At 39.2% G+C, this 27,281-nt stretch overlaps 1 protein-coding gene across 2 annotated transcripts; it reads left to right on the top strand.

Moving 5' to 3' along the window:
• Nucleotides 1–1,913: 1,913 nt before the first annotated feature.
• On the top strand, nucleotides 1,914–26,667 carry LOC117934409 ((S)-ureidoglycine aminohydrolase). 2 transcript variants are annotated; one of them, XM_034856086.1, is made up of 14 exons: nucleotides 1,914–1,994; nucleotides 2,173–2,290; nucleotides 2,548–2,676; nucleotides 5,979–6,066; nucleotides 6,142–6,218; nucleotides 19,446–19,485; nucleotides 20,318–20,384; nucleotides 20,580–20,665; nucleotides 20,838–20,919; nucleotides 21,337–21,393; nucleotides 22,200–22,238; nucleotides 22,640–22,710; nucleotides 26,233–26,286; nucleotides 26,372–26,667. In XM_034856086.1, the coding sequence occupies exons 2-14, from the start codon at nucleotides 2,230–2,232 to the stop codon at nucleotides 26,439–26,441; spliced, it is 921 nt and encodes a 306-aa protein (XP_034711977.1). In that variant the 5' UTR covers nucleotides 1,914–1,994; nucleotides 2,173–2,229; the 3' UTR covers nucleotides 26,442–26,667. The 2 variants fall into 2 exon arrangements, with proteins under 2 accessions (XP_034711977.1, XP_034711969.1); XM_034856078.1 differs by lacking the exon at nucleotides 1,914–1,994 and having other exon boundaries at nucleotides 2,017–2,290.
• The last annotated feature ends 614 nt before the right edge of the window (nucleotides 26,668–27,281 follow it).

The following is a 27,281-nucleotide window of genomic DNA, read 5'->3' as shown; positions in this document are numbered from 1 at the left end:
TGATTTTATGAAAGAATAATTTATTAAAAAAAATTATCTTGGTTTGTGGAAAGGTATTTTCAATTTGAACTTTACAAATTGTTTAGATTCTATACAAAGATTTCAAATTTATTATTAAAAAATAATAAGAACAATAATAAAAAACTAGGTTTCAAATTTATTTAAAAAACAAATCATTAGAATTTTTTTATCCAACTTTGTTAAGAAAAATATTTTCATATTCACTAAAAAAAAAGACAAAATATTAATTTGATTTTTTACAGTGTTTTAAAAATCAGATCGGACCGATCGGTGACCTTTTCGGTCCGGGTCCCCCTTTTGGGCCGACTATCAATTGGACCGGTGCTAAACCGCTTGGGTCGAGTGGTTCTGGGAGAAACGAATGATTCAACACCCCCAACCTTTTTTGACTAGGCGGGCCACTCCCTCATGGCCCAATAGTAATTGCCTACCTCTTTTTTTTTTTGACAAAATGGGCCTCTCCATGACCCAAACATTAAATACCCCCCATTTTGCAAAATGGTCCCCCTTACTTAACACAAGGCCAAAGAACCTGGCTTCATTAAGATGGGAAGAGGTTTATAAAACAATCTATTTTTCCTCTTACTTCCCATGTGGGATAAAGTAAAGGGATTTAAAATAAAAAATCAACTTGGCTCGAGGCTACACTAAGAGGGTTTGAACCACGGGCCATAAGGAGCATAACCCCTCCACCATGTTGCATATTTTTTTGTATAAGTATTTAACCGAAAATAACTACATAGGATATTTCAAAAAAATAATATATATATATCACATATTTTTTTTAATTTTCAAATTGTTTTCATATTTAAATACGATTTTTTTTTACCATTTTCAAATATTGTATATATTTTGTTTAATAAATTTAAACCATTAATACATTTATATAAAAATGAATAAATAATATTATAAATAATATTTATTTTTTAATTATATATTTTAAATATCTTATATTTATTTTGAATTTTAATAAAAATATAAAATATATATTTATGACATCATCGATCGGACTACGGTTCAACCTGCGAATCAGTGAACCATGAATAGATACCTTTTTTGGTTCAATATCCGGTCCGATTACGAAAACATTGATTTTTTTACTTAAAAAATAATTTTACAATTTCACTTAATGGAGGAATTTTGCTTAAAAAATATATATTTTTTTTCACAAAGGAATTTTAATTAATTTTTATTTAAAATGTATTTTTACAATTTTACTTGGAAAAAGGAATTTTACTTTTTAAAGAAAAGTTTCTCCTTTACAAGTTTATCTAGAAAGAATTTTAAGTTAACTTTTTATTAGAAGAATATATTATTACAATTTTACATGGAAGAAAAAGAAAATTTATTTTTTTAAAATATTTTTTTACAAGTTTATTTAAAAATAATTTTACTTATCTTTTATTTAAAAATCACATTTGCAATTTAATTTATAAAATAATTATTCCAATTAAATTTTGTTTGCAAAAAAATGACATCTATCATAAAGAAGGATTTTATCAATTTATTTACAAAATAGTAATTTCAATTTGATTTTATCATTAAAAAATGGTCTTTATTAGGAAAGATGATTTAGAATCTTCTCACTCAACTTTATTGATTCAAAATGATTTTTGTAGGAAAATGATTTTTTACAATATTATTTATAAATGATTGAAATATTTTTAAAAATAATTTATATTTGATTTTTTATTATTTAAGAGAAAAAAAGTTTTAAGATTTATTAAAAGTGATTTTTTTAAAAAATTAGATTTATTACTTGTTAAAGTTTTTTTTTTTTTTTAAATTTTTTTTAGGATGATTGGAATTTGGGACTGCACCTGTTATGATAGATTTATAAAATTATTTTCCTCTTTGCCTTTTCCAAAATTAAAATTTAAAATATAGGGTGAGAAAAACCCCAATGTTGTGATTGGGTACATCTACCTGTCCACAATGAATTGGCAGAGACACTCTTGAGGAATAAGGACAAGGTGACAGTCCACTATCTGTTCAGTTCCCTGTTATGGTTTCCAGTTTCCACTTCCTCAACTGGTCACTGCTCGCAATTTAATTGTTTTCTATTTTGATTCCACTCTGGGATTCTCACTTTCTTTGTCCTTTTCATTCCCTTTCCCATTTTTTTTTTCTTTTAATTTCACATTTGCATAGAGGATTGAAGAGGAGGAATAGCACACAGATTACCATTCCACACTCCTTTAACCCAAAATGCAGTCTCCCTCGCCAGTTTCAGCAAGAGTTCTTGTCATCCTATCAATTATTATTCCAAGTACAACTATTCTCCATCTTCACCTTTTGTTCTTTTTTCTCTATTCCGTTTGGTTGCCAAGAAAACACAGGAAAAGAGAAGAAAAAGAAAGATGACGTTTTGAATCATATTTGTGGATTATTTATAAACTCTGCTCAACTGGGTTTAATATCATTTTTGGGCTTAGTTGAGTTTAAATGAGTATTCGTATTGGTTTTCTTGGCGATAGAGCGAAGGTTTGGGGGCACGGAGTTTCTGATTTATGAACTCTCTTCCAGGTTTCATGAATGTATCAGTTGCTGATGAAGGGTTTTGTTCAGCGCCTTCGAATTCCGACAGCTATTCGAACTCGGGACATATGTACTGGAAAGTCACGAATCCCACGCTGGCTCCTTCTCATCTTCAAGGTGAGTGGGTGTGATTGTGATTTGTGTTCTTCATAGAACTGGTTTTGTGGAAATTTAAAAACGGGGGTTTGTGATTCTTGTTTTGTTTAGAATAATCAAGAAGATGGCTTGTTTTAGATTGATTGGTTTTGTGGATTGCTTTTGAGTTGTATTTAATCCCCTGTTTGATTGCTGAGAAACCAGGGGATAGGAGTGTTTTAGAGAACTACTATTCAATCTGTCCAAAATTTGCTATTTCCTTAAGGTGGCTTCCATGCCCAAGAAAATGATCTATGAAGATAAATCTTCACAAGTTAATAGAAGGAGCATGATAATTCTTTAAAAAAGTTTGCTCATGTCTCATTGTAAAGTATTACAGATACTCAAAAGAACTTAAAAGCGAAAGTTTTTTCATTGGTGGAGTCTTTGATTGTCGCAATAATATTTTTCCATTGAAAAACAGAGCATATGAAAATTCCATTCTCTAGCAATTTGAGATGGAAAAAGGGGACTCATGCCATAAGCATGGAGTTTATCCCCAAATTTTTTGCGGTGTGCAATGCTTAGAAGCCATCTAAATAGCCCTTTACAAGTTCCACAAGATGCATATGTAGCAATACACAAAACACACAACTCTTTACAGGAAAAAACCCCTAACTTGTATTAACTCATAAGTAATTACAAGAAAACAGCCAAGGCTTTCTTTGAACAAGACTCTCACAATTTTCCTTGCTAAGTTCATGTAGAGAAGGTCTGGCAAAGCACACTTTATATAGGCAAAACTATCCCCATGTTTTAGGAATTAACCCACTAACATGTAGAGAATGTTTGGCAAAGCACACTTTATATGGCAAAGCACATCTAGGGAGTGATTCAGCTTATGGCTTCATCCATTTCCACCTGTTAGCAGTTGCATTCCATGATCCTGCTGTTGCCATTTGTTATAGCAATTGCATTGCTTACTTCTGTTCATATCACCCATACCATGTGCAACAACTCACTTTCTTGTTTTTTCTTTTTTTTTTGATAGGCAAACAATATAAACAAATTAAAAGCACCATCTAAAGGCACACCAAAGTACATAGGCCGCAAATGAAGTTCATCTAAAAAGCCAAAAAAAAGAAAAAAAAAGAAAAAGGCCAACAAAAGTAATCTCCCCTTCAAGAAGATCCTAACTATTGTATAAAATCTAACATGGTTAGGGAGCCCCCATCTATATGTATCTTAACCTATAACAAAAGATTACAAAGAAATGATAATTTTAGCTCATGATTACATGTTTTCTTTGGTTTCAAAATCTTTAGTTCCTTTCCTTCCACAATGTCCAAAACACACACAATGGAATAACCCTCCAAAACAAATGAATTGTGCCACCCTAATAGAGTCACTTCAACTGAACAAGGCATCACCCACACAATCCCATACAAGTAGAAAATCAAATTCCATAATCCTCTGGCTCAAGTGCAATGTGGAAGAATGTGGTCTACTGGCTCTTCCTCTTCCATACAAAGAAAGCATCGATTCACTAGAGACCATCCTCTTCTTTGTAGCTTATACACATCTTGATTATGCCACCTTTCTAGGTCTAGTTGCACCATTGCATGCCACTTGCCCCATCATTGTAGACGTTTGCTTATCTTGTGCCATGTGTCTAGCAAGCATATCAACTCATCATGTTAGATACCTGGCAACATTGCATGCTAGGTGTCATCTCCATAATACACCAGCAACCCACTTGCTTGGGCTTCTCCTAATGCCATTGTGCCACATTCTAATGTCTATAGGTGTCATGTTCTTAGTGTCCAACACCCCTTACTTAGTCTTTCATCAATGCCAAGTGCTATACCATGTTGAGCACATGTGTACCACTTAGCCCACTGATGTATGTATAGGTAACCCTAAAGTTTGCTAGGCTCTCTTCTTGACCTATGCGTGCGAATATTGCTAACTCCTTCCCTCTAAGGCATGCATAACCCATGTCGTGTGCTAAAGTTGCACCCCCATGGCACTATGTCCATGGTTGTACTCATGAAATTGCACTTATGCATTTGTGCTAGAAAGGCTCACCATCATACCTTGATTGTGTTTGAGGCTCCATGTTGTGCCTTTGGAATGTCCTAGTTATTTCCACCCACATTCTATCACCACTCTTAGTACTCAAATGTCACACTTCACCCCTTCCCCCCTAAAGTGGTTTTTAAGAACTTCCCATTTTGACCAGATGAGACATCATGGGTGCTTGTACGGGCATAATGAATTTTCTTTAATTATAGAAAATCCGGAAAAATATTCTATCGCTTGGAAACTCCTCCTCAAGGAATCAAAAGAGGCTTAGAAATTATTCCAAAGTGTGTCCAATTATTGTCTTGCAAGCTTTGTACTTATAACAAATTTCTTTTTGTGAATAGGTGCTTGTAGTGAGTGTTACTCTGATCAGATGTGCATCAACAGGATTAAAGACATCCAGAAAATTGTTGTGAAACAACTTTTCTAACTGCTAACTCTCTTGCAGCTTCACTTGATCATCAAGTGAAGTTTTAGGTTGACTTGTTGACATCTTGTTGTTTGTAAGTTTCAAATCCACATCCAAGGATTTAGAAGCTCATGATTTGCATTGATTCTATTAGTCTTATCAATTCCTTCATATTTATCATCGCTATCATATTATGAAATATGACCAGCCTTGCCTAACTCCCAATGCTTTTGGACCAACTTTCAACTCGAGGCATCTCCTTTAAAAGAACAATCTCAACCCTATGAAATTTCACACCTGAATTTTTGTTGAGTCAAGACACCCATTTTCGCGAATGCGTGCTATCAGCCCCAAGTCACCACCAAGCCAATGCCTAGCACTCTTGCACTTATCAGCCTCACGAGCACCCTTGCTTTTCACCTTGTATTCAACATGACATGTCACCTCACATGCCATAGTCACTCATGGGTGCAAGGTGCCACCACATGAGCTTCGGTCTTGCGTCAACATATTCAAGGTGTTTTCAATTGGCCACTCCACATCATTCCAAAGGGATTGCTGAAAAAGCATCATGTTTTCCAGATATATAAACAGTTTTTATTTCCATAGATTATTGAGATAGAAAAACCTGCCAGTGACACATTTTTGAATCTGCTGCAGATATGTCTTTTATTTGCAAAATCATCAAGTTTAGTCTTGTATGGTAAATTGGCTGAGTACAATTATCTGGAACTAACTAATGGAGTAGGATGTTAAAATTTGTCTCCATTAATCTTCTTTTTGTGCCACAACCAGACAGATGGTAAAGAAAAATGATCTTGTGGATTTTAATTTTGTCCTTTCTTGGCAGACTTGCCGGGCTTCACTCGCAGTGTATATAAAAGAGATCATGCTTTAATCACGCCTGAAAGTCATGTATTCAGCCCTTTACCTGAGTGGTAAGTTCAGTTTTGCATTTAAATAAACTACTAGAAACTGCATGCATTACTTGGTGAGTTGAATTTCTTTGACAGGACCAATACACTGGGAGCGTATTTAATCACACCAGCTATGGGCTCACACTTTGTAATGTACCTAGCAAATATGCAAGGTTTGTTAATTTTAAACTATTACTTCTTGTAGCATTTTCATGCATCTGGTGGAATCTATGTTCTTCTTTAGTCTGGATTCTGCACAGAAGTTGATGTGATAAGTTTCTGATTTCCTTTTTTGCTTCTTATATTTAGATAATTTTCATTATGTATCCATTATGTACAAGTTGATGCATCCATCAAATCATGTACCTGATCTGAGATTCAGTAGAACATTGCATGATTAGGAGTTGGACTTAATACTTGCTTTAGTGCTTTCTAAGGGTTAGGGATGGACACAGAGGGATCAGATGATACCAGGTTGGAAAGGGAGAAGGGTGATTGGTTCTTGGTAATGTTGTTTCATGGAGTTCTGGGTTTGACCTTGTGGGGATGATGAGCTGTGGTATGGTGGGAGGTGCGCTTGGTTGGACATAGGGGTAGATTTCCATTGAAGGAGATTTGTTTTTAAGGAGTTCCTACGAGGGTGTTGTTCTTAGTGATCTGCTGATGAGGGAAGAGAAGGTACATGTTCTTAAGTGGGGAGTGTGGATCACTTCTCATTGCAAAGTTGCTTCAGAGCTGCAGTACCTTATTTTTAAGTTGGGGTTTAATGCGAAACAGCAAAGGAGGTTGGGCAACTTTTGAAAGGATACAAAGGTAGGTTTCTGAGAAAAAGAAATCTCTTAGTGTGGAAAACTGCTTCACCACTATATCATACAACTTATGGAAGGAGGAAAAGAAAAAAAATTAAATAACTTTTAAAGATGTGGAATTGGAACTACTGAAGTTGAACTGTTGAAGTATATAGTTCCAAGTTCCTTGTTTTGTTGGAGGACATCGAATTGTACTGGTAATAGCCATTACCTTTTCAGGCTTCATGGATGAGATGTTCACTATTGTGCCCCTCCTTTTGATACTTTTAGTGGATTGCTTTACTTTTTATTTATTTTTTATTTTTATAGGCAAATAAAAAGGATTTACACCGGGAGTATAAATGCAGAAAATAAAAAGAAAAACAAATAATCCCAGAAAAACAGTGCTGAACAAAAGAATCTTTGCAAACTAGCTAAAATGCAAGCCCTCAATGAAGTCCATCGGAGTAAGATCCAACCCATAATGGACCCTAGCCCAATCAAAAAACGATTTCAAGAGAATGTCTTTCAGCATCTAACCAGTGAATGCTTCCTATCAAAGAAAAAAAGGTTGGATACAGCATAATTCATCTCCAAAAAGCCTTTCTTGTTTCATTTTATAGAAAGTACCTTTATTATGAGATCTCTTCTCAGTTTATTGTCTTTATTTTTCTTTCCTTCTTTCTTTCAATCCCATAATCTGCAGAAAGAAGGATAATTGTGGCAAATAACCTATTGATTGGGACAAAAAGTGAATTTAAACTGGGTTGTGCTTTCCATGAGGTCAAGTAGACTGACAATTGCCCCTAAATTAATGCCATGTGGCAACTCAACTTAGCAAACCCTTGTCTCATCTATTTGGGTTTGGGTGTGTGAATTATGTTCCGCTATTCTACTTTATTTTAAAATTGTTATTTGTCAACTTTTTTTTAATCATCATCCTGACCCATGCTCTTGCCAATGATTTGTTTATTCATTTAGTTGGGGAATCTATACTATGCTTCAAAACTACTAATTTTGAAGTCTTACCTGTTTGACAACGTGATAGCTTTTTGTTTGGACCATCTTTCTTGTTTTCATGGCCTAACTCACATGTTAAATCAATTACCTAGTTGTTTCTCTGTCCATGTGGTGCCCCTTATGTGGAGCTCCATTGTCTTCTGCAATACTCTTGAAGTCCTTAATAATGACACACAGTATGATTACTCCATCCATCAACAATCATGCAATTCTTTCTTTGCATAAAGATCTCATAGTCCAGATATGCCACGAAGGCATTGCTGAATTTGCATATTTTGTTCCATAAATGAAGACTTATCCTTTGTGATTGTTGAATATAATGTATTTATAGTGTATAATCTTTCCTTGTTAATATAGGTCACATGTATGGTAGTTAGGACTCCTAGCCTTGTATATATATATATTTCTCAATTGTAAGTAGACATTACATGAATGAGAATTAAGGTCTTTCTTCTTTCTCTCTTTCTCAACATGGTATCAGAGCCAAGGGAGAAAACCTAATTCTTTCCAGTTTCCCGTGTCATCAACTCCAGGAAACCTTCCGGTGACCGTGTTTCATTCCGGTCACCTTCCCCATCTCCCAATACTTTCCGGTCAGTCGGATCGTCGTCAGAAAACACTCACCACCGGCAAACTTTTCTGGCGAACTTTTCGGCGACGTCTTTTTCCGACACCGACCATACCGAAGGAGCGCCTAGAGGAGATCTCCAACTTTTGTGAAGGCACCGGGACCAAAAGACCATCCACGCGTCGGCCACGCGCAAGTTTCCGTCCGGCGACTGCATCTCACGCGCCGGCGCGTGAGGGCGCGTGAGGGCTTTCTCGGCCACGCGCCTCCTCCTCCAGCCTCGCCTGACGCCGACTAGCCTTCCTTCATCCCTGGTTCTGCCGTCCGAGCCCTGCACGTACCTCTTTTGGGGTTTTTTGCCTCCGCCGACCCTTCAAACAGTTTTTCCGGCGAGCTTCGACTACTTTTTCTCCATCCTAATCCCTGCACGTGCCTAAGGAAGTGTTCTTCTACCTTTACGGTGGTGTCACGCCGTGATCTGAAGCCGTCTCCCTTTCCAGTGGTGCCACGCAGCGATCTGCAGCCGTATTAGGGCTCTCTTCGATCCAAATATACATCATTCTCCAGATAAGTAGATATGACTACTAAAAATTCCATTTTTTCCTCTGTTATATCTGGATCTCCTATGATTACTTCGGAGAAATTGGTTGGCAGTGACAATTATCTTTCTTGGTCTGCCTCTGTTGTACTTTGGTTTATGGGTCAAGGATATAAGGATTACTTGATTACACAGGAGACAGATATCCTTAGGTTGACCGCGTACAGTGGAGGAAGATAGATGCACAGTTATGTAGTGTATTATGGCAATCGGTTGATCCCAAGATTCTTCTTCATCTTCGGGCCTACAAAACTTGTTTTAAATTTTGGACTCAGGCCAAAGGATTATATACGAATGATATCCAGCGTCTTTATAAGGTGGCTTCTGCTGTTGTCCATATCAGCCAACAGGACTTGGATCTATCTACTTATATTGGCCAGATTGCCTCTCTTAAGGAGGAGTTCTTGACTGTGATGCCTCTTACTCCTGATGTTGGGGCTCAACAAACACAACTTGACAAGTTCTTCATGGTTCTTACTCTTATTGGCCTCTGTCCGGATCTTGAGCCTGTCCGCGATCAGATTCTTGGTAGTTCATCAGTTCCGTCCTTGGATGATGTGTTTGCTCGCCTCCTCCGTATCTCCTCCACTCAGACTTTGCCATTTGATAGCACTTCAGATTCTTCTGTGTTAGTTTCTCAAACTAGCTCTCGAGGAGGCCGCAGTGGTACCCGAGGTAGAGGTCAACGTCCTCATTGCACCTATTGCAATAAACTTGGCCACACTCGCGATCGTTGCTATCAGTTACATGAACGACCTCCTCGCACTGCCCATGTGGCCCAGTCCTCTGATTCTCCGCTGCCTCAGTCTCCGAGCTCTTCCGCATCTCAGGCTTCTGTTGCCTCTGTTGCCCAGCCTGGTAATGCCTTTGCCTGCCTTACCCACACATCTTCTCTTGGACCCTGGATTCTAGATTCTGGAGCTTCTGATCACTTATCTGGTAATAAGGATCTTTTCTCCTCTATTACTACTACCTCTGCTTTACCTACTGTTGCCTTAGCTAATGGTTCTCAAACTGTGGCTAAAGGTATTGGTTTGGCCCTTCCTCTGCCTTCTCTACCTTTCACTTCTGTCCTTTATACTCCTGAATGTCCTTTTAATCTTATTTCCATCAGCAAAATCACCCGTACTCTTAATTGCTCTATTACCTTTTCTGATAAATTTGTGGCCTTACAGGACTGGAGTACGGGGAAGACGATTGGCATAGGACGTGAGTCTCAAGACCTCTATCACCTCACCTCGGATTCATCTCCTGTAGTTTGCATTTCCACTGATGCTCCTCTCCTCATTCACAATCGTCTGGGCCACCCTAGTCTCTCCAAGTTCCAGAAGATGGTCCCTCGTTTTTCCACTTTGTCGTCGCTTCCGTGTGAGTCATGTCAGCTTGGGAAACATACTCGTGTCTCGTTCCCAAAGCGTTTGAATAATCGGGCAAAGTCTCCTTTTGAGTTTGTCCACACTGATGTTTGGGGTCCTTGTCGGACTGCGTCTACTTTAGGATTTCAGTATTTTGTCACTTTCATTGATGACTATTCTCGATGTACTTGGTTATTTTTAATGAAAAATCGAGCTGAGTTATTCTCTATTTTCCAAAAATTTTATGCTGAAATCCAAACCCAGTTCAATATTTCTATTCGTGTGTTACGCAGTGACAATGCCAGGGAATATTTTTCAGCCCCATTTACTTCGTTTATGTCTCATCATGGGATTCTTCATCAGTCTTCTTGTACTCATACTCCTCAACAAAATGGGGTAGCTAAATGACAATAACAGGTTTTCCACCTAGATAACATCGGGTTGAATGGAGGAGAGAGAGAGAGTTAGAGAGAGAAAGTATGCGAGAGAGAGAGATAGCGGCGGCGATGGGGGTTCGACAGAAGCTGTAGAGGGCGAGAGCCATGCGAGGCTTGGGAAGAAAATCAGGAAGGGTGGTTTCGACGTGGAGTCGAAAATATTTGAGGTTGAGGTGGAGGAGAGGAGAGGAAGATTGCAAGCCACGATTGTGGAAAGGAAAGGAGGGATCTCGTCGTGGGTCAGACTAGGTCCGGTGAGTCTTGAGATAGTCCTCGAGAGTCTGATTCTGAGTATTAAGGATGTAAGGATGGGTAGGTGGGTACGCGAGTGGAAGGAGAACGGGAGGGTGTATTCTCTGTCGCATGACTATAATAGAGGGGGCTGTTTTCTTCGTCTGGGGGTTTCGGACACGGAAAGAAAAAGATTCAGCGTGTTCATTCCCAAAGGAAGAGGAGCAAAGGGTGGCTGGGCTTCAATGGTGGAAATACTACGGAGATTGGGCTGTGAAGAGGGAAGCAGTAAGAACTAGAAGGAAAACGAGTCACCGGCGAAGCCAACCATGGCGAAGACATACGCGGAAGCGGTTAACATGGCGAGGGGAAAGGAAAGATCAACAGTTAGAGTAGAGGTAACCAAGGAGGAAGTGGGTCGAAACCTATCGAAACTTGAACATTGCATTGTCGGGACATGGAACCCTAATGCAGCAAAGGGGGAAGATCTCAGAGGGTGGGGATCTCAACTAACGAAAATCTGGAGGCTAAAAGGAAATTTAGGGCTTGCAAAAATGGAGAGGGGAAAGATTTTAATGGAGTTTGAGCTACCGGCAGAGGCAGAGCAAGCCCATAAAAGTGGGAGTGTGTCGGTCGGGGGGCTTTTTCTCCGCCTAGAGAAGTGGTGGCCGGAGACGGGATGCTTGAGGGAAGGGGAAAGAAGCAGTGAAGCATGGTGAGGGTAGTAGGCCTACCCGTTTCCTTGTGGGAACGGGATATTCTGAGAAGGATTGGGGATGCGTGTGGGGGATTCATAGCGATTGACTATCAGACGGAAAAAATGGAGGAGTTACAGTGGGCACGTCTCTTGGTGAAGCGGAAAGGTGAGGTTTTTCCTAATGAGGTGGAGGTTTGGGTTGAAGGGTCTTGCATCTCGATAACCCTATGGTGGGAAACCAGGCCAGTCATGAAAGTTCTGATGGCCGATAAGAAAGAAAAGGCCGTCGCAGTGGGAATGGAGGTAGGGGGTGACGCTAGTGCACGCGCGAGGGAGCGCGTGAAGGTAGCGATGGAGGACCCGAGGCTCGAGGACAACCTGCTGACTGCCGACGGGACGCGGCGTCAGGACAGCGGGTCGGGCCAAACCTCGAATCCCTCTCGGAGCGAAGACGGGCCATCAGACGGGCATGTTGCATCGGGTGGGCTGGGACTGTTGGGCCAAGCGAGGTCCTCTGGTGGTCTAAGACCTCTTCTCTTGGGCCTAATTCGTCTGGGCCAGTCTCTGGATTGGGGCAGCCCACGGAAAAGGCCTTGCCCGCGAGTCAAGGGGCTGGGCTGGCTTCTCAAAGCCCATCTGCTTCACTTAATGCCCAGATGGAGAAGGGCCCCTCTGCTGTGGAGCGTAACCAAAGTCCGTTAAGGGGTCCAGACGCAGCCATCTCCTCTTTCTGGGTGAAGGATGGTCAGAGGGGGCTATATGGAGACGAAAATCAAAAGGGGGGGATTTCCAGGACCGACTGTGCCCTGACGGAGGAAGACGCAAGGTATGTTAACGCTCTCTCCTCTTCTGGAGTGGTGGCTATTGTCCCTTCTTCTCCTTCTTCTTCTCCTTTTGGTCGGACTCCATTGAAGGAGTCTTTCGGCCGCTCTGGGACTGTTGAGGCCTCATCCAAGGGGAAGATTCTGGGCAACGGAACTGGGATTTCAGAGCAAAATGAAGGGAAGTGTTGGGATTTGGTAGAGATCAGTAATGACAGCAGGGAGGATAACAGTCAGGCGTTGTGCATTGCCCAACCTTTATTTCAAGAAGAGAGAGGATGGGTGGAAGCGAGGTGGGAGGAAAGTGATTTGGCCAGGTTCAGTCAATTCCTGGGATTCTCGACGAAGGGCCTAGAGAAAGATATTTTGGAGTTTATGGGTAAAATCAGGAAGAGGAGAGAAAGAATTCACAACAAAGCCATGTTGGAGAAATCGAAATTTGAAAGAGAGTTGAGAAGACTGGAATGTTCAGTCAACTATGAGGGAGGGAAGAAGAAAAAGGGTAATGTGCAAGGAAGAGGGTGCCAAATCATGGAAGTCCAATGAAAATAAGGCTTTTGAGTTGGAACGTGCGCGGGGTCAATGATAGCTCCAAGAGGAAAGTGATTAAAGCTATAATTAGAAGCCAGAAAGTTGATTTATTCTGTATCCAGGAAACGAAGATTCAGTCCATGAATGAGGGTCTGGTGAGGAGTTTGGGTTCTGGAAGGTTCCTTGATTGGTGTGCTTTGGACGCTCAGGGAGCTGCAGGAGGGATTTTGGTTTGCTGGGATAAAAGAACTCTGGAAATCCTTGAGATGGAGATGGGTCAGTTTTCCATCTCGTGCAGACTTAGGAATATAGAAGATGGGAAGGTCTGGATATTTACAGGTGTGTATGGTCCATTCACTAAAGAAGATAGGGAGATTCTATGGGGAGAGCTTGGGGCAATTAGGGGAATCTGGGATGATCCCTGGTGCTTAGGGGGTGACTTCAATGTTACTCTATCCCTTGAGGAAAGAAGCAATCAGGGGAGGCTAACGGGCGCTATGAGAAGATTTGCTCAGGTGGTGGATGAGTTAGAGCTTCTGGATATTCCTTTGCAAGGGGGGGTGGCTTCGTGGAGTGGGGGGAGGAATAACCAAGCTTGGGCCAGACTGGACAGATTTCTAGTGTCCCAAGATTGGCTTGACTGCTTCAGCGGGGTCAGTCAGTGCAGGCTGCCCAGACCAACCTCTGACCATTTTCCCATTTTACTGCAAGGTGGTGGGGTCAGAAAGGGTCCATCTCCCTTTAGGTTTGCGAATATGTGGCTCAAAGTTGATGGTTTTAAGGAGCTTCTTCGGGGTTGGTGGCAGGAGGCGGGGGGGAGGGGGAGGGCCAGTTTCAGATTGGCCACAAAATTGAAGTTTCTGAAGGATAAGATCAAAATCTGGAACAGGGATGTGTTTGGGAAGGTGGAAGTCAACAAAAATCTAGCCTTGCAACAAATAGAATTTTGGGACAGGGTGGAGAGGGACAGGAGCCTAACTGAAAGAGAGACAGAGATGAAAACTGAGGCTAAGGATGTCTTTAAAAAATGGGTGATCTTGGAAGAAACGCATTGGAGACAATTATCTAGGGAGTTGTGGTTGAGGGAAGGTGATAAGAATACGGGATTCTTTCACCGGATGGCTAATGCTCATAGAAGAAACAACTCCATGGAAAAGATTAAAATTAATGGGAGGTGGATGGAAGAGGAGAGGGAGGTGAGAGGGGGTTGTGCATGCTTTTCAGCAGTTGTTGACAGAGGAACAATCTTGGAAAGCTGACATTGAAGGGCTGCAGCTTCAAAGGTTAAGCCTGGCTGAAGCTGATGGCCTGGAACAGCCTTTCACTGAGGAAGAGATTCATGCGGCCTTGATGGGGATGAATGGTGATAAGGCCCCAGGCCCGGATGGGTTCACAGTGGCCTTCTGGCAATGCTGTTGGGGGTTTGTGAAAGAGGAAATTGTGGAGTTTTTCCAGGAATTTTTTGTAGAAAAATCGTTTGCTAAGTGCCTCAACTCCACTTTCCTAGTCCTCATTCCTAAGAAAGGGGGAGCTGAGGACTTGGGGGATTTCAGACCGATCAGTTTGCTTGGGGGTTTGTATAAGCTTTTGGCCAAAGTGCTAGCCAATAAAATCAAAGAGGTGTTAGACAAAGTGGTTTCGCCGGACCAAAATGCCTTTGTGAAGGGTAGACAGATTTTAGATGCCTCGCTCATAGCCAATGAGGTGATTGACTATTGGTTTAAACGCAAAGAGAAAGGGCTGATATGTAAGCTGAATATTGAGAAAGCCTATGATAGCATGAATTGGAATTTCCTCATGAAGGTCATGCGCAAGATGGGCTTTGGGGAAAGATGGATGAAATGGATTTGGTGGTGTATCTCATCGGCTAGTTTCTCTATTCTGGTGAACGGGATACCGGCTGGTTATTTCCCCAATTCTAGGGGGTTACGCCAAGGAGATCCACTCTCCCCCTACCTCTTTGTGCTGGGTATGGAAGTTCTAAGTGCTATGCTAAGAAGGGCTGTTGATGGGGGATTCATCTCAGGTTGTAACATTCAAGGGAGGGGGGAATGGCGATAAATGTCTCACACTTACTATTTGCTGATGACACGATAATTTTTTGTGGAGCAAGACAAGATCACATTACCTACCTAAGCTGGATTTTGATGTGGTTTGAGGCAGCCCCTGGTCTCAGGATAAACCTTGCTAAAAGTGAAGTAATCCCGGTTGGGGAGGTGGAAGATATTGAGATGTTGGCGGTGGAGTTAGGGTGCAAAGTGGGGACCCTCCCATCTGTCTATTTGGGGCTGCCTTTGGGAGCCAAGCACAAGGCCATGGCTATGTGGGATGGGGTTGAAGCAAGGATGAGAAGAAGACTTGCCTTGTGGAAAAGACAATATCTGTCAAAGGGCGGGAGGATCACCCTTATCAAAAGCACTTTGGCCAGCATGCCTATCTACCAATTGTCTCTCTTCCGTATGCCTAAGCTAGTTGTAAAAAGACTTGAAAAACTTCAGAGGGATTTTCTTTGGGGAGGGGGAAGTACGGAAAGAAAAATCCATCTAATCAATTGGGAGGTGGTGTGTACACAAAAGGAGTGTAGGGGTTTAGGTATTCGGAAAATTGATCTCTTGAATAAGGCCCTGTTGGGGAAATGGATTTGGCGGTTCGCTTTTGAGGAAGACGTTTTCTGGAGGAAGGTGATTGGGGTGAAGTATGGCCAGTTGGGGTTTGGGTGGAGAACAAAGGAGGCCCGTGGAACGTTTGGGGTGGGGGTTTGGAGGGATATCTTGAAGGAGTCGTTTTGGTGTTGGGAGAATATAGGATTCAAAGTGGGTAAGGGGACCAAGGTAAGGTTCTGGACTGACCTTTGGTGCGGAAATGAGGTGCTGTCCCAAGCTTTTCCTCAGTTGTTTGCTTTGGCGGTCCAAAGGAATGCATCGGTAAATGAGATGTGGGACTCGAGCGTCGGTCAAGGAGGTTGGAATATAAGACTTTGTAGAAATTCTAATGATTGGGAGATGGACGCCTTGGAAGAGTTGTTGCATATGTTGAGGGATTTGAGGATCTCTATGGAAGAGGACGCAGTGATATGGAAAGGAGAGGGACACGGCCGCTTTCGGATTAGAGATGCTTACAAGTTGTTGACAGGATCCAATGTCAATTCCTTCCCGAAAAAGAGCATTTGGGTGGACAAGGTCCCAACCAAAGTCGCTTTTTTTGCTTGGGAGGCTTCTTGGGAGAAGGTCCTAACTTTGGACAAGCTTCAAAGACGGGGCTAGCAGCTTCCAAACCGGTGTTTTTTGTGTGGTTGTGAAGAGGAAACTGTAAATCATATTCTTTTACACTGTACAGTTGTAAGAGTTCTCTGGGAGATTGTCTTGGCCTTGTTTGGGGCTAATTGGGTGTTCCCAGAGAAAGTCAAAGAGATGTTAGTAAGTTGGAGGGGCCCGTTTGTGGGGAGAAAGAGGAAAAGGATTTGGACTTCCATTCCGTTGTGTATTTTTTGGACGGTTTGGAAGGAGAGAAATAGATTAGCTTTTAAGGGGGGCTCTCTAGCTATTCAGAAGCTAAAGAATTCGTTTGTTTGTAACTTGTGGAGTTGGGCTAGGGTGTATATGGGAGAGGAGTCCTCTTCGCTTTTAGGTTTTTTGGAATGGCTTGCCGTTCCCTAAGGGGTGGTGAGTGTTGTTTTTGTTTTTGTTAATGCGTAGGCTACTATGTATACCTCCTGTATGCTTTGTGGCTTTTTGCCTAGTTTTATATATATGCGCTCACTTATAAAAAAAAAAACAAAATGGGGTAGCTGAGCGCAAGAATCGACATCTTGTTGAGACAGCTCGTACTCTCCTCCTCCATAGTAATGTTCCTTTTCATTTTTGGGGGGACGCTGTTCTTACCGCTTGTTATTTGATTAATCGTATGCCCTCCTCTGTCTTACAGGATCAGATTCCTCACTCCCTTCTCTTCCCTGACCAACCACTTTATTTCCTTCATCCGCGTGTCTTTGGTTGTACTTGCTTTGTTCATATTCTTACTCTTGGACAGGACAAGCTTTCCGCCAAAGCCATGAAGTGCCTCTTCTTGGGATACTCCAGACTTCAGAAGGGTTATCGTTGTTATTCCCTTGAGACTCATCGATATTTTATCTCCGTTGATGTCACCTTCTTTGAGGACTCACCATTCTTTTTCACCACTTCTGAGTCTCTTCCTGTTTCTAAAGTCTTGCCTATTCCCATTGTCTCCCCACCTGATGCTATGCCTCCTCGCCCACAGGTTTATCATCGTCGCCCTCGTGTCGTTGCTCCTCTCCCTTTTGTCGAGGCACCTGCTGACTCACTTCCTATCCCTTCGGCTTCACCTGCCCCGGCTCTGCCTTCTCCTAATAACTTACCCATTGTTGTTCGGAAGGGTACTCGCTCTACTCGTAATCCTCATCCTATTTACAATTTTTTGAGTTATCATCGATTATCTTCACCCTATTCTGCTTTTGTTTCTGCTATATCCTCTGTTTCTCTTCCAAAGAGCACCCATGAAGCTCTTTCCCATCCAGGCAGGCGACAGGCAATGGTGGATGAAATGGCTGCTTTACACTCTAATGGCACTTGGGATCTTGTTGTTTTACCCTCTGGTAAATCTACCGTTGGTTGTCGTTGGGTCTACGCAATTAAGGTTGGTCTTGATTGTCAGGTTGATCGCCTTAAGGCCCGCTTAGTTGCTAAAGGCTATACTCAGGTTTATGGTTCTGATTATGGTGACACATTCTCTCCTGTTGCCAAGATTGCTTCTGTCCGTCTGCTTCTCTCCATGGCTGCTATGTGTTCTTGGCCTCTTTATCAGTTGGATATTAAAAATGCCTTCCTTCATGGTGATCTTGCCGAGGAAGTTTATATGGAGCAACCTCCTGGTTTTGTTGCTCAGGGGGAGTCTGGTTTAGTATGCAGGTTACGCCGTTCTCTATATGGCTTGAAACAATCTCCTCGAGCATGGTTTGACCGTTTTAGTTCTGTTGTTCAAGAGTTTGGCATGCTTCGCAGTACAGCAGACCATTCAGTTTTCTATCATCATAACTCTTTGGGGCAGTGTATTTATCTGGTTGTTTATGTGGACGACATCGTCATTACAGGCAATGATCAGGATGGTATTCAGAAACTAAAGCAACATCTTTTTACCCACTTTCAGACCAAAGACTTGGGGAAATTCAAGTATTTCTTGGGAATTGAGATAACTCAATCCAGTTCTGCTGTGGTCCTTTCCCAAAGGAAGTATGTTTTAGACATCCTGGAAGAAACCGGTATGTTAGACTGTAAACCGGTAGACACACCTATGGATCCGAATGTCAAACTTGTACCAGGACAGGGGGAGCCTTTAGGAGACCTCGGGAGATATCGATGGCTCGTAGGTAAATTGAACTATCTCACCATTACTCGTCCAAACATTTTTTTTCCTGTGAGTGTTGTTAGTCAATTCCTACAGTCACCATATGATAGCCATTGGGATGCCGTAATCCGCATTCTTCGATATATCAAAAGTACACCAGACCAAGGTGTGTTGTACGAGAACAGAGGTCATACTCAGGTTGTTGGTTACACAGATGCAGATTGGGCTGGCTCACCCACAGATAGACGTTCCACTTCAGGGTACTGTGTTTTTATTGGACGTAATCTAATATCTTGGAAGAGTAAGAAACAAGATGTAGTGACCAGATCTAGCGCTGAAGCCGAGTATCGAGCTATGGCTTTGGCAACATGTGAACTCATATAGTTGAGACATCTTCTTCGAGAGTTGAGATTTGGAAAGGATGAACAGATGAAACTCATCTGTGATAACCAGGCCGCATTACATATTGCATCCAATCCAGTCTTTCATGAAAGGACCAAACATATTGAAGTTGACTGTCATTTCATTAGAGAGAAGATCGCATCAGGATGTGTTGCTACAAGTTTTGTTAATTCAAATGATCAACTAGCTGACATCTTCACTAAATCTCTCAGAGGTCCTAGGATTAAATATATTTGTAACAAGCTTGGTGCATATGACGCATATGCTCCAGCTTGAGGGGGAGTGTTGAATATAATGTATTTATAGTGTATAATCTTTCCTTGTTAATATAGGTCACATGTATGGTAGTTAGGACTCCTAGCCTTGTATATATATATATTTCTCAATTGTAAGTAGACATTACATAAATGAGAATTAAGGTCTTTCTTCTTTCTCTCTCTCTCAACAGTGATCATTGATGCCATGGGTTTAGTTATATTTGGCCCATAATTCTTGTGTGTTATCCATGTTTTTGTTAATGCTCATTTCTTTTTCTTTGGCTATTCACTAATTTTCTTCTTTAGGATAACCAAAATTATTTCTACTGCACAGGAAATTCAAGGTCAGGGCTTCCTCCATATGACGTCGAGAGGTATGTTTTCTTAATTTGTTCCCAGAAGAAGAGACTAGTTTTGTTGGCTTAGGCTTCACCAAAGAATCTGTATGGTACTTAGATAACTCAAACATGTTTGATGTTGCCAAGTTAGCATTTTCTAACCAGTGCTAGACTATGTCTTAGCACTAGGGAAACTAAACACCAAACATAGGAAGAAAACACGCTTAAGCTTGAGAGGATGATGTTGAGAGGTATGTTTTCTTAATTTGTTCCCAGAAGAAGAGGCTATTTTTGTAGACTTAGGCTTCTCCAAAGAATCTGTATTGTACTTAGATAACTCAAACATGTTTGATGTTGCTAAGTTGGCATTTTCTAACTCGTGCTAGACTATGTCTTAGCACTAGGGAAACTAAACACCAAAGAAAGGAAGAAAATACACTTAAGCTTGAAAGGATACAAGTCTATTGCTTAGAAGAAAGCTTTGCAAGCATTTCACATGGCTATGCCTTAAGAGCTCTCAAATCTAGGCTGCCTTGGCCAAATAGGTTCTCCTTAGAAAAATCCTAGAATCCTTAAGGTTTCTGGGAATCTCAAGAATTTTCTTATATTTGCTACCATCTATATAATATTTACATAGTTCTGTAGCATTCTGGATATACCTAGTACTTATGATGCTCAAGAGTATTCCATAATGTTTGAGAGACTCCCACCTAACTTTCTGTAGAACCTTCACGCCCACCGTAAGTACAATGGTGTGATACTATGGTACTATTAATTCTCCAATGCTTGGCTCTTTAAAAGATAATTATATTGGGTTTTGTCATTGCATATGATGTAGTCTGTTTTCTTTTGAACTTTCTCCTGTTAGGTTCGTATTTGTGGTTCAGGGCACTGTGACACTCACTAATGTATCTGGTGTCAACCACGAACTGATGGTAAGTGAGTTTCATTGATGCTTTTATTAGTATCGTATCATTCAACCTCTTATGCTTATAGCTCTGGTCTTCTAGATATTAAACATATGGAGTTATTAGGTTGTTTTTTATTCTTTGTAAAAGACTAATTGAGTTGTTTCTTATTTTGTATTAAAGACTTGAATAATTCTGATTCCATTAATCTATGTAAATTAGGTGGATTCATATGCTTATCTACCACCTAATTCTGAACATTCCATTTCATGTGATGCATCTGCTACCCTTGTTGTATTTGAAAGAAGGTTTGTTTGCCCTACACACTATATTTGACTAAGATAATATTCAGATATTATTGAGATCAACATTTTAATTTCCTTACTCAATTTAGATATCTTATTTGTCAGGCTTAATATTCAGATACCTATTATGGCACTCTAATTACTTTAAGAGCTAAAGGAATCTTTTTCCTTTTAGGTATGCCTCTCTGAAAAATCATATTACTGAGCAGATTGTTGGTTCAACTGTCAAGCAGCCGCTTCTTGAAACTCCCGGTGAGGTAAGTTGTCTGTTGTGTGTGTGCATTTGTTATTTTTATTTTTTAATTCTTATTATGTTGTTTATGAAATTTCTACAAGACTTTAAAGCATATCATTTTTAGTCCATTTTTTTCTAATTCTTATTATGTTCTTGTATATTCATTGCTGGATTTTAAAAAATAAATCTTTTAGACTTTCATAGAACAATTTATATCTTTTCAAATATTCTTATTTTTGAAGCATTTGAATTGTATTATCAATATATTTTTTTTCTGCACTCCAGAAATAGGTAATCAAACTGATATTCATGGCACTTTCCCAGAAAGTATCTTTTGTTATTCTTTTTCTAAGTTTTTATTAGGCTTGAACTTAGATGATCAATTCAGAAGTTTTCATTACCATTGTGTTTAACCTTTTCTTTTTCCCCCTGTTATCAGGTTTTTGAACTCAGAAAGCTTCTCCCCACATCCGCACCTTATGATTTTAATATCCATGTAAGGCACACTTTAGTTTTTTGAATTTAATGCTTGTTTCTATATCATTATTGATCAGTGTCTGCAAATGACAGTTTAAGATTTACATGGATTCTGTGTGTTGTCTATTAGTTTTGAATATTTAGATCAAATCATTGTCTTGGATGTGGCTTGAAGGAAAAAAAAAAAATTATATTAAGACCCTTGTGTTGATATTATCTAAGTACTATTAACAATTTAGGAAGGTGAAAAAGATTACATGTATTATAATAGAGATATATTGGCTATAAAAAAAAAAGTATTGGACTTGTATGGGTTGGGATGTTGTTTATGGGAAATAACTAATAAAAAATATTTATGCTTTATCAGCTAACTTGGTATATGGGTAATATTGTAGTAGGTAACCACAATACATTTGTCCTACATTGTGAAGTCTACTGTAGGACTTTGGTACATTACAGTTGATCTAGTTGACTTCAATTGGGTGATGGCTTGACATAGTGAAATGTGGGGTTGTGGATATCTTGTCTTTCGGTTTCAAAATGAAATAAGCACTTCGCTATGCTATTATAGAAAAGGTTTTTGATGCTTATTGTGCAACTGGTAGAATCTATGTGTGATTGATGTACTGAAAGTGAATCAAACTTTGATCTGGATAAGATGGATTGTCATGCTTATTTATAAACTAAGCATACAGAGTTCTCTCTCTCTCTCTCTCTTCATTTGACCTCAGCTGGATTCATATTGGCATTGGGAAAATAATGAATCATGAACCTTTTTACTTAAACAGTTTCTTGATTGTGACATTTTTTTTTCAATGCCTGCAGATCATGGATTTTCAACCTGGAGAATTTCTTAATGTGAAGGTATGCTTTTCTTTCTTTCCAATTTCCACTGATCTATTTAGTTTCAAAGGTCTTAATTCCAAATTTTGATTACAAGCAGACTCTTTTTCAATTGAAATAGATTAGTTTCAGGGCTTGGTTAACTTGAAAATTGTACAATTCAAGTATCATAAAATTTTTAACTCTGATTTCAGTCACTCCAAGAGGAATTTGCTCATAGATAATTTCTCAAATGTGAGTGTGGTTTAATTCACCTTCTTGGTACTAAATCACCTAAGAAAACCATGAAGAACCCTTTTCCACTTTAAATTCTATTAATTACGTTTTGGAGTTCATGTTCTTCATAGTTGTTTTATATATCTGATTCCCTTGGCCTGTGAGGTGAAAATCATACCATTTGTTTGGCTTGTTTGCTTTTGCAGGAGGTCCACTACAATCAGCATGGTTTGTTACTCTTAGAGGGCCAGGGAATTTATCGCTTGGGTGATAGCTGGTATGAATTCATTAACCTTAGGGTTTGATCAACAGAATTTTGTAATATTGTTTATGAATCATTATGGAATAAAGAGCTTATAAAATCTAAAGAAATGAGAGAGCTATGTGGAAAACAAGTGTTCAGGAGTTTGCTCTACTGTTTATAAAGTGTTCAATGTTCCCAAAATTTTCCTCCAAGTTTCAGAAGTATTAGGTGGGTTGTGATCTGGCCCACCCATCATCATGGCTTCATCCTCAACATATCAAAGTGAGATCATGCACATATCTAGACCCTTTTAAATAGATCTAAACACTCTTAGGATGGACAAATGCCAACATCGATAGAAATAATTGAGAACTTTATACTTTACCTCTTTTAGACATGCAAAAGAATTATTTATGATACCTAAACTGAGTTATTATCACATGAAGAGAATGATCAAGTTCCAACATTTTCCTTTTTACTGCTCATATATGGGGTGGTCAATCAGCTCAATGTTTACATAGGGTGATCATTTTATGTGAATCTCATTAGAATTGTGAGAGGCTGTGATATTGTAGATTTTTTGCTTACATACATATATGTAGAATGCATGGTACCACTATATAAATGTTCTAAGACTTGTGGCCTTCACAACCCTTGAGTACTAAATGCCTGCATGAAGTGTGTGATATTTGAATAATTTATGTGCCTGATCTGAAATGTGTTATATTTGAAAATAAGTGCTAGAAATCCCTCACTCCCTTCTCCTCCTCCCCCGCCCCCAAAAAAAAAAAAAAAAATAAAAAGGAAAGAAAAGAAAAGATAAAACACGCACAAGCAAAAGACTTAGCACCTCAATGGGATGTGTTGCTTAACCAAACAACTTGACCTGAACCAGTAAGTCTTAACACGTTTTGCATCTGTTAGCTTGGAGTGTCCTATGATATTTGATATAGTGATCAAGAATAGGTATGATGGAGTGTGACTATCATGAGAACAACAGGAGGAAAGAGAAGAAAATTTCTAATCACATCAGGCTTACATCAACAATTAATAGTGCTTACTTAATTGCTTAGGCTGTGGATGAACCTACTAGGAAGATGTCTCGTGGTGCATTGCAATGTAAACCTATGATGTGATGTTCTAGGATCTAAAGATTTTAAGTTAAGCAAGAGTAAGACATAATGTATTGATTGTAATCTTAGCAAAATTAGGAATCAAAAAGATGTCCTGGAAATAATTTTTTAAAAAACAGCAGTCACCTTTACTCTCATATTGATTATCCTTAATATAGAGGAGATGAAAAGCATGCTTGTAGAATCAAAGAAGGATAGATGAAGTGGAGAAGTTCATTTTTATGATTGTATAACACATGCCAAGCTAAAGGGAAGGTTTTGTTTAATAGTAGTTGGAATAGCTGAGTTTGTGGTATAGAATGTTGGCATTTAAGAAACAATATGTTTGAAAAAATGAGTGGAGCTGAAGGTGGTTGGTGTTCTGAGGTGGGGAGGGGGCCATAGGGTCAAGTCAAAAGCTATTCAAACAGGGTGGATCTTTTTGACTTTTGTTCTCACTTGTATTTCTGTGGATGACTGTCTGAACTAAGTTTTGTACGATATTTAGTGTGGGGACTCTAAACTTAAGGACCATTTTCTGAATCTTTTTTCTATTGTTTTAAACAAAGATGTCTTGGTGGCACCATGGCTGATTATAGATATGTGGATGGTAGTTCTGGTTATTGTAATCCAAGGTTCATCAATAGATTTTATGATCAGGAATTGGAAATGGTGGCATCCTTTTTTGTGTCTCCAAAATGTGTGCATGAAGATGGTGACAAGTTAGCATAGAAGGAGGCCAAAGATGGAAGATTCTTTATGGAATCATTCTATAAGCTTCTAAGTGCGGATTGCAACCAAGTTGGTTTCTTTGCTTGGGAAAAGATTCTTACTTTGGACCAGCTTATAACATGGGAAGAGTTTAGCCAATTGGTGTTGTTCATGTAAGTGGGATGAAGAATCAACCAGCCACTTGTCCATTATATGAAGACACAAAGTTTATGGTCTTTAATCTTTATTACTCTCAACTTTGGGTATTATTTGGGTGCTTCTTGAAATTGCTTGAGGATAGCATGACTAGTGGGTGCTGAGGGATGGTCAGGAAAGGGAACAGGAATGTACGGCTTAGAGCCCCACTATGTTTATTTTGGTGTATTTGGAAAGAACACAATAGAGGGATCTTTGATCATGGAAATTGCTGCTGAATTTTTTTTTATGATTTCTTTGTTTGAAATAGTGGGAGATGGAAGCTTTTTTTATTTTTATATCCTTAATTGATCTTCTGGGTAGTGCATAAGGAGTGAAGAGGTTTTTTTTTTTTTTTTTTTTTTTTTTCTTTTTAAAAAATTATTTTTAGCCTTTGTATACACTCTGTAAATGGGCTGCACCCCCCATTCTTGCCACTAATTGTATAAGATTTACTTATTAAAAAAAATGGTGCTTTGGCTATGTGTAATGAAGGATCATGAGTAACGTCAAAGAGTAGTTTAAATAAGCTGAGTTTGCTAAGAGGAAAAGAGACAAAAGAAGAAAAAAAAGGTAGATATGGTTAGAGGTTATGAGAAGTGTATCATACTAAAGATGAAATGTAAGTTATGGTTTAGATAGAAATGAATGTCCAAAAAAGATTCTTGTAGCCAAGTGCAGTTAGTTGGAATTAAGACTTCGTTGGATTGAGTTGTAGTTTTGAGTGTGATTGACTAGTGCAAGGACTTTCATACTGAGTGTCCTAGTGTTGGCACATGACTAAGTTTTGGCAGGGTTAGAATCAACTTTGAGGTGTCCTGGTAATAACCATGTCTAGCTTAAGAATGTGGTTGAATGGATTGTGGTCTGATCATAGTGACTCTCATTTCAATCATGAGCTTTCACACCTAAATGCTCTTTCATCTATTAATTGCACCATTGAAATGATATTTTAAACCCAGGCAATTTCCATTCTGATGATGCCAAAATCATCCGAGAGATATGTAATCCAGCCAAGGGCAAGTTTGTTTGTGACTCTGTGGGAGAAGATGCTGAATGTGACTGTTATTAAAACATGTCAGCAAACTGTAATGCTAACTAATAGCAATACGGTATGCATTATGTTTTACAAAACTGGTTTATAAAGAACATAAAGTCTGTATCTCGGAGGTAGAATACTGGGTATCTGTTTGACACCGTATTTTTCTGAAAAGTTTATTTGATTATCTTGAACATCCTTTGAACACATAAGTAGGAGCATATGTGGAAAATGAATTGTTTGAAAAGGCCTTTAACCAATTTTTACCCTGGATGGAATGAAAGCTATTATACCTTCTTGTTTGCTTTTATTCTTTGGCACCCCAATGCTAACAGTACCAGCAAGAGGTTTAACTTTTAATTTGATGCCTGTTCAACATTTCCCTTTTTATCCCATCATTTTCTGGCAACTTTCCATTTGTCCTTATTTAAAATTACCTTTGCCTACCATGTAAATTCTGTTTCTATAGCAATTTTGATGCATTCTTCGTATAAATAGGTACCCAATTCAAGCAGGTGATGCCATTTGGATGGCACCCTTTGTGCCTCAATGGTAAGTGATGCGCGCATGATTTTTTTGAATCATCCCCCAGTATGGTTAAATCATGTTGATAATGAGATTTTTACTAATTTTTCAGGTATGCTGCACTTGGCAAAACCCGGTCACGCTATCTGTTGTACAAAGATGTAAATAGGAATCCACTGTAACTAAATGTTTCATGAAGTATGTCCATGTATTGCAATCCTATGATTCCAACAATGGTGGATCAATTTCTGATGCAGTGCATTATGTTTCATAGATAAGAACCATCCTGATGTTGAAAGGATCAATTACATAAGCTTTTTAATATGTGGAAATATTTGCTAAGAGTTGTTATTCTACATTTCTACCTAATGTTGGAGGAAACAATGCAGAAGAAAAGAATTAATGTAAGTGAGAAATATAATTCTAACAAAGAAGTGCTAAGTATTGTCATTGACATGTAAATATAAGATAGAGAGATTCTTGAGTAATATAATCAATTGTTAATTCTATGAAATTTGCAGAATCGGCTTAGTGATGTCAAGAAGGTTTGTTTGTTTTTTTTTTTTAATTAAAAATACGCTTTAATTTATAAGAGATCTTATTTTATATCAAATCCTGATAAATTTTGTATAGGTTTATGAGCAATGTACCTTGATATGCCTTTGATTAACTTCAAAGTTATAAGATGTGGCAACATTGATCTCTTTTAGTTACAAGTGACAGTGCATCAGAATAACAAGCTTAAATTTTAAAATCCCAAGGAAAATTTGTTTGGCACAATGGTTTAAGTATTCTTATCTTTTAATAATTCAGTACATGGTTGGCAAGTAATTTTCTGTCTTCCACAATTTGTGTACTTATATGAAATTCTTCTACAAATAGGATCTGCAGTGAAGGCATCTCCACCAAAAATTAGGTGGGATGCTTGCTCTAATCAAGATAGCACTTAGTTTTAGCCTTGTGTTCCACTGCTTTATTTAGGTGCATTAATCCAGTCCTGAAGATAAACTTCTCTTATATCA

Source organism: Vitis riparia, chromosome 2 (genome assembly GCF_004353265.1).
Source record: "Vitis riparia cultivar Riparia Gloire de Montpellier isolate 1030 chromosome 2, EGFV_Vit.rip_1.0, whole genome shotgun sequence".
In the NCBI taxonomy this organism is placed as follows: domain Eukaryota; kingdom Viridiplantae; phylum Streptophyta; class Magnoliopsida; order Vitales; family Vitaceae; genus Vitis; species Vitis riparia.
The sequence above is the reverse complement of the archived record's forward strand: the minus strand, read 5'-3'. Positions and strand labels throughout refer to the sequence as shown.